We start from the raw sequence: 7,623 nt of genomic DNA, 5'->3' as shown, positions 1-7,623 counted from the left end.
GATTTAGTTTTCAAAAATTTTCATGATGTCCAAGTTTTTCTGCTTATTTCTAAGGATTCGATATCGCCACTACTATTTAAGGGGAGTATGTTTCAAAATTTCATCTTCAATTTTATGTTTTTTATTGTTTTAACACATTGCATCATTTTAATGTGATGTAGAAGGTTGAATTTAGAAATGCAAACATATTGATAAAAAATTAAAAAAACGATTTGAATTTAAATTTTTTTAGATAGATTTGAAATAATAATATAAAAATTTAGTTAAAAATTTTATATTGTTATTTTAAAATTTAGATTGCTCGCATTGTGTGTGACATTAATATTACTACTTTTAAATGGTTCATTTTTATAATCGATCGATTTGACAATGTCTTCTATTTCAAACCCGCATTATAATTTGGTTTGAGTTTCGTTTCTTTTTTTAATGCTAAATTAATTAAAAAGAATACACACTACAAGTGCCACCTACTTACGTCACTTTGATTTTCCAAGTGGCTTCTAATTAGATTTATACCGCTTCAATCAATCTACACCGTCTATTATTTCATCGTCACAATCCGACGATCGACATTTGCGATCCGTGCCACTCAAAATCAACCAATCAAATCATCTCACACCCTATATAAAAGAAATCCCCTTTTCCCCACATCTAAATCATCAGTTTCAGTTATTTTTACTTCACTCTCTTCGAAGCTCTACTCTACCAAACTCGCTAAAAATGGCACCCAAGGCGGCAGAGAAGAAACCGGCCGAGAAGAAGCCAGCGGCGGAGAAAACTCCCAAACCGAAGGCGGAGAAGAAGCTCCCGAAGGATGCTTCTGCGACTGATAAGAAGAAGAAGAGGAGCAAGAAGTCCGTAGAGACGTACAAGATCTACATCTTCAAGGTTCTGAAGCAAGTTCATCCCGATATCGGAATCTCAAGCAAAGCTATGGGGATCATGAACTCCTTCATCAACGATATCTTTGAGAAGCTCGCTCAGGAATCCTCTCGCCTTGCTAGGTACAACAAGAAGCCAACAATTACTTCAAGGGAAATCCAAACCGCCGTCAGACTTGTTCTTCCCGGTGAATTGGCCAAACATGCCGTCTCTGAAGGTACTAAGGCCGTCACCAAATTCACAAGCGCTTAGGTTTCTTTCGTGGTGATTTAATTTGGGGATTTTGTTATGTAACAGTTCTTAGTATAAGGCGTTGTAATTTATAAAAAATTCTGAATTCAGTAACAATCTTTGTTTCTTGAATCTAACAACAATCGTTTTTTCTTGAATTTTGAAGCAATCGTGTACGTGTTTATCTTATAATTTGTGCGACTTTGGATTTATTGATTAAAAATCGAGCTTGATTGTTGTTAATCAGCTGTTTCTTTAAAGTGTCATGGGATAAAGTTATCAATTTGATCTGTGGATAATTCAATATATAAGAATATAAAATAGGAAAACTTAATCGAGTGTGACTTTTGTTTCGAGATGTATGCTGCATTAAAATGCAGCTTCATTAACAACTTTGCATCGTATTTTACTCAATAAACCAAAAATAATAAAACAAAACAATTTTGACATTTTAAAATGTATATGTAAATTTTGGAATCAAAATATATAATGATAATTTATATAAATTTGTAAAATCTCAAATAACTTTGTAGAGAGTATTGAACGAAATACAGCATGATTTATCTACGTGTAATTTAGAGAAAATGTTGCATGTAAATAAAGATATTAATTGAATTGTCGAATCAAGGCAGCATGCAATCAAATTATCATAAGAAATTTGAAGTCAATAATGTTATGTGGAAACAAGGATATGAAGAGTAATTTAGTTGACTCTGAGGTTCTTTTTGGAGAAAAACAACAATGCATGGGTTGTTAGTGAAAAACTTGATAGAAAATATGGAAAAAATTGGAGATGCGTCTCGCATGCTAAGCGAGCGCTCTACCATCTGAGCTACATCCCCATTTGTTTATTTTCTACCAAGGAATATTATATTTATATCTTGGTTTTGTCACATAGTATTATACAAACAGGTTTACTTAGAAGATCAAGTCTACTGTTTTCTTTTGCCTATGAATTATATCGAACACGTTTCTAGTTTAGTACTATTACATAACTTGCATCTATAAATTCATATGTTGCATCTTTATGAAAGTTATGCAGAAAAATTGTTCCAAAGAGTTTGTTTCTTTTTATTGTTTCGTTTGAAATTAGCCATCTCGAGTCATCCTCTATCATACTACACATGTGGATCAACTAAAGATCTAACACAAACAAATATGTGATTTAATTTAAAAGCTTTTTGGAAATCACTAGTAAAACCTAAAAACGGTGATTCTATGGTCATTTTTCAAACAACATATCTCATTATTTCAACAAATTGTGTTGATAACTAACAATAATATACATAATACTTGCAGGAATCCTTAATTAGTTTCGGAAACTAAGCTGACATTTTTGAAACAAGAAAAAGAAAAGAGGGTAATAATGAATTTGTTTTAAAAGCAACAATCAAAATTCATGGGATTTCGTAACATTTTCCCTTTCTTAAAGTTAGAAAGAAAAAAATAAAACTTAAAACCCAAAACAAGATTTTGATCCTGCAACCTGTTACTAGCATCGCTACTTCTTCAATTTAGTTTCCGATAAAAAAAAAAAGCTGGAATCAGAGAAAAGATCAGAAAATGGACACAAGTGTTAGAGTATATTCTTTGAAAATTTATCACATGTAATAGCTTTTATTCCCACATCGGAAGGATTAATAACCTAAGGGCAATTAATAAAAGGTTATTGTGCAGTAGAAGTCACCGGGCTTGGTAGCGCTTGCCTGTGACTCAAGTGAGGGTATCAAAGATGTTTGGACTGTGATTCGGCTCAGCTGGATTGGTCTTGTTGGCGCAAAAACCGGCTTGCCCGTTCCAAGTTGTGAGTTGGACTATGTGGCTTAGGCGTAGGCTTGGCTCACATGGTTCCTAAAGCAAGGGACACTGCGTTAGGCTGGCTTCACAGAGCTGCGAGAACTCTTCGCTTACGACAGTTGAAGGATAACGAGTTGGGTGCTCCAATGGGCTGTATAATCTACTGGGCCGTTTCAAAAGAACAAACATTTTTTTGTCATTTTAATTTTAAAATATCAATTGATTTTAATTTATAAAGCCAAATTCTATAAAACCAGTGTGGTTTATTTATTATTTATTTATTTATTTTTTTAAATTCTAGTTTAACCGATAGTTTTTTTTTTTTCCAACAAAACCACAATACTTTTTTTTGTCCATTAGTGCGTTGCAAATAACAAATGGGTTTTTTTTTTTTTTTTTTTTTTTTTTTTTCTCGGTAAATGGTTATTAAAAAAAGTTTAAAACTATCGATTGTTGTTACAAAAATAAAAATTCCTTCAACTGGTCAAATCAAACAATATTCAAACTCTCATGGCTTTTATACAATTCAAAGTTTTATGCTGTGGTTTTTTTGGAAATAGAAGAAAACTCTTAGTGGTTAACATAGAAAAAAGTTCTTTTGGTGGTTAAACTGGAAAAATACCGAACTACAATGTTTTTTACAAAATTTTCCTTTTATAAAATTATCTATTAAGTAATAAGTTTTAAAAATCTTATTAGTTTTTTCGTAGTTTGTTATTTTCTAATTGTTATAACTAACTAGTAAGTTTCTCAATTGGTATTAAATATCTTACATTTTCGAATTGTTTCTAAAAGTTGTTTTTTCTTTGCTCAATGAAATGTATTAATTTCTCTTTGATCTATTTTTTTTTATTAAATTGAATAAATAGACTTATATATGGCGTTTAATGGTTTTACAAGAGTGGAGGCCGATGCATACTGAAAAAAGCTTGTAATACCGAATAATAAAATAAGCTTTTTCACTTTAAAAAGGCCATGAAAAAACTTTTGCTAAAAAAAATAGGTTTTTCATAAGTTCATTGACAATTCGGTTCCTACATTAAACACATACATATTGCTTAACAAATACTCGGTAAAAAATCTAAACCAAATTAAGCTTTTTAAACCAAGTAATTAGTGAAATTTAAGCATGATTAGAGCAACAAAATTACACCAGTCAAACTCCAACATTTCCACAAACATCTAAATGAAAAAGATCGAAAGTTTTATTTTAACTAAAAACTAGCAAAGATTACATCATAGATCTCGGGAAAGAGCCACATCACATAGAAATGGCCCTTTCCTAGTAGCATGGTTACACCGATGAACGCAAGGTACATTTACCTAAACGCCCCTCCTCAATTCGTTATTCTCCTTGCTCAAGTCATCAATTCGAGACTGAAGAATATTAATCATTGCTTGGGCCCGCATCACTTCGATCTTCAAAGTCTCCTTCTCCATTGAAACATTGAGAATCTCATTTTCCAAATTGCTAATGAACTTTAGGTACCCCGGGGGCACGGATTTCTCGAGGGTAGAAGCGTCAAATGACTTTGGGGTGGTGGGATGATGAGTTTCTTTAAGTAAAGGGAACTCAACAAGTGTTGTTGTTGTTGTTGTTGTTGTTGTTCTTGGATCTTGACTTGTTGTGGTTGAATCTTCAGAACCATTTGCATTGTTGGAGTTTGGATCACTTGGCTTTAATCTTTTGTTGTGAAAGAGGGAGAATGTTTCGAGTTTGGGTTCTGAATTTGAAGGAGAGTCTTGTGATCTTTCCCTCTTGCACACAAAGGGAATTGTTTTGGGATTATTCTGAAAAATAGATTGGTTTCATTAATCAAGAACATAAAAGATTTCAACTTTATGATTAAAGGAAAGAAAAGACTCAACACCCAGAGAGTTAGTTTGAGTAAGATGTGATCTTTTAGGACGAAACATGTTGTACTGCATTTGACTAATGTTATGAAGTCATTGTACTTTCAAAAAGTGTAATTTAGTTGAAAACTATTTATTTTTCTTGAGTCAACTCATTAACATTTTGGTATTCTACGAAAATACAAAATCATTTGTAAAGTTTTTTAGTTTAAAATTAACCAAATACGAATACTAAATCACTTGCAAAGGATACTAAATCAAGGATTCGAGACAGTTTGAGAGTTTCAATTCCAATACGGATTGGACTCTTAGTCAGCTACCTAGTGGGTGGATGGTGTGGGCCAAGTTGCCTTGTAATCTTTCGAGTTCTTATAATACAAGTTCTCCTTCGTTTGTAGTAATTCTCAAACTTTAGTCTCTTGCTTTCTAAGTCGTTAGTACATCTCAAAGAAGTGTAGCAAGCCTACTTAGAGGTTGCTATAAAGATAACTTTTTGTAGAAACAAGGGGAAATTACATAAAAGTGCGCGCACGCACACATACCTCTACAATGTCATTTCTTTCTACACAAGTTTCATCACCATTAGTCCTCTCATCCTCGGGAACAAAGAGGGCGGCATCGGCATCATGATCCCATTCCTCCTCCACAAACGGTGCATATCGGTCTCCATTTGGTGGTCCTAAACCACTCTTCTGAAAAATTCTGCAAAGCACAAACGCATCCTTTTTCCCCCCCAAAAACAACAACACGTATACCTTTCAGTTGAAGATTCCAATACCAAATACGTATTTAGAAACTACTTGTGATTCAAACCTGTGCAACTCCGGCTCTTTGCAACTCTTGATCCAAAAGTCTATATTCATGCATTACCCAATTCGTCCGCTTCCCATCTGGGGCCCGCCCACTATGGAAAACTAATGTTTTCTTCATTCCGATTGTCTCCGACTTGTGGCGGACTGCCCGGTCCTTCCCGGTCGCCTTCCAATACCCCTGCCCGGTTGCCCGGTTCAAACGACAACCGTTGCCATACTTTCTATCCACCGGGCTGAAAAAGTACCATTCTAGGTCTCTTGAATTCCATGGAGAAAAGTCTACAAAATCACAACACACAAAAGACAGTATATGACATGACATGACAGAACAAGAACAAATTGTACTGAGTTTGACATGCATTGGATTAGGACTGTGACTTATGAGTTATGACAATAGGAAAAGATTACGTTTTTTTTTTGTCCCACCCAAAAGCGGAACAAGTTGGGATACAGAGCTAATATCTCATTTGTGCAAAAGACGTAAATGCCCTCCTCATCAAAATGGTCCTAGATTAGCTTGTCTAGTCCAATTTTGTCCGGTGTAACAAAGGCAGCCTTATATAACAATATTTGCCCTTCTTCTCACCCAAAAAAGAACACACACATATATTACACATACACACTTGGAGCATAAAATAAGTTGGGTAATTCAAAGTACATAAAAAAAGTGAAAAAAGCTTTATACTAAAGTAATCAGAAAATGATGAAATTTGTCGGATTTCCAATACAACATTGCTGAAAAGTCAAGATTTTTATGCCCTTTTGAAAAATCGCAAACACTTAGACAACTCAATTAGACAACAAATCGTCTTATGGTAAACTCGCTCCTTCATTTCTAGGGAACTTTTAACTTTTTTGTAGAGATTATCCATTTTTTCAAGCTTCGATCTTTCCAAGAAAGATAATAATTTACAATTTAAGTGACTACACAATGTCATAGAAAAGTTCCCATCTTTAATACCATTTTGCAGAAATCTAAAGCGATAACAATCTTAAATTAAATTTCAAAGTTCGATTGAAGACGCTAGAGTTCTCGAATCTAAATCGCAGAATTAGCTCATTGAATTAGGTTATGGTGTTGTAAAAACGTAAACTTCCTAACCAATTTATCAAAATTGTAATTGAGGGAATTTCAAGAAAAATTGGTAATTAAATGAAATGATGAACACAGATATGAAAAGCACAAATTCATCAAACCCACAAAGATTTATATATACCGGCAAGTTCCCAGGGTTCGGATTTGTAGACATCGATTTCCGACACAGCTTGAAATCGAAAGGGCTTCCCACAAACCTTACGCCTCAAATAATACCTCACAAGCTCTTCATCAGTCGGATGAAACCGAAATCCAGGAGCAAGAGAGGTCGGCGGCGGCGGCGGAGGTGGAGGTGGTGGTGGTGGTGGCGCTACGACCATCAATTCATGACCCATATCGATCTGGAAGATAAATTGAAGATGTTGGTGTCCCTCTTTTGGGATGAAAAGACTAAAAAAGCAGAGGGATTGATGAAAAGCTTAAGAAGAAGCCATTAAAGTTAGGATTGTAGGTGAAGCAAGTAACCCACACCAACAGTGAACAAGAGAGAGAGAGAGATGTTTGCCCGTGGGTTAAGAAACCCCCGATGACTGGATACTTGCTTGACACGAAAATCAAGAAGCAGTATATGTACGTAATTGTATATATATAGGTGTGTGGTTGTGTTCATCTTTACTTCTTTGGTGGGTTTTTCCTTTTTGTTCTTGTTTTTTTATGGTTAGATATTTTTTTTTAATGATGGTTGTTTGGCGAGTTTGGGTCATTCAAGTTGTTTGGGTTTGTATATCATCGAATCCCCTATTTAAACTCTTATTTGATTTAATTAGAGATTATTTACTATAATGAAGTATAAACTTTGAATTTAGATTTTGGTTCCTCGGATAATCAAAACAACACAATACTAACTGTGGTTAGTGGAAATGGATTACATAAAAATTTGGAATTCACAACACTTGGGTTGACTTGGATTAGAGTAGTGTGTTTGACTTGGATTAGAGTATCCTTAATATA

General features: G+C 34.2%; 1 protein-coding gene and 1 pseudogene across 1 annotated transcript; one reads left to right on the top strand and one right to left on the bottom strand.

Annotated features, from left to right (window-relative positions):
• The first annotated feature begins 640 nt into the window (after window positions 1-640).
• Window positions 641-1,271, top strand: LOC145017497 (histone H2B.4 pseudogene; annotated as a pseudogene).
• A 2,752-nt stretch (window positions 1,272-4,023) lies between these two features.
• Window positions 4,024-7,149, bottom strand: LOC145015016 (NAC domain containing protein 50-like). The gene is made up of 4 exons (XM_078973470.1): window positions 6,794-7,149; window positions 5,578-5,855; window positions 5,307-5,486; window positions 4,024-4,701 (listed from the first exon to the last, which is right to left on the bottom strand). Exons 1-4 carry the CDS (start codon window positions 7,005-7,007, stop codon window positions 4,234-4,236), a joined length of 1,140 nt encoding a protein of 379 aa, XP_078829596.1. The 5' UTR covers window positions 7,008-7,149; the 3' UTR covers window positions 4,024-4,233.
• Window positions 7,150-7,623: the final 474 nt, after the last annotated feature.

Source organism: Lactuca saligna, chromosome 9 (genome assembly GCF_052625555.1).
Source record: "Lactuca saligna cultivar CGN05327 chromosome 9, ASM5262555v1, whole genome shotgun sequence".
NCBI classification, from domain to species: domain Eukaryota; kingdom Viridiplantae; phylum Streptophyta; class Magnoliopsida; order Asterales; family Asteraceae; genus Lactuca; species Lactuca saligna.
Note: the sequence above shows the minus strand (reverse complement) of the source record. Positions and strands in the feature narration are given on the sequence as shown.

Excerpts from the sequence above, each read along its gene's own strand:
- LOC145015016 (XM_078973470.1), bottom strand. The coding sequence starts at position 7,007 with ATGGGTCATGAATTGATGGTCGTAGCGCCACCACCACCACCACCTCCA. Across the intron at positions 5,856-6,793 it reads CGAACCCTGGGAACTTGCCG|ACTTTTCTCCATGGAATTCA; the intron begins GTATATATAAAT and ends GTGATTTTGTAG. Across the intron at positions 4,702-5,306 it reads AAAGAAATGACATTGTAGAG|AATAATCCCAAAACAATTCC; the intron begins GTATGTGTGCGT and ends TCTATTTTTCAG.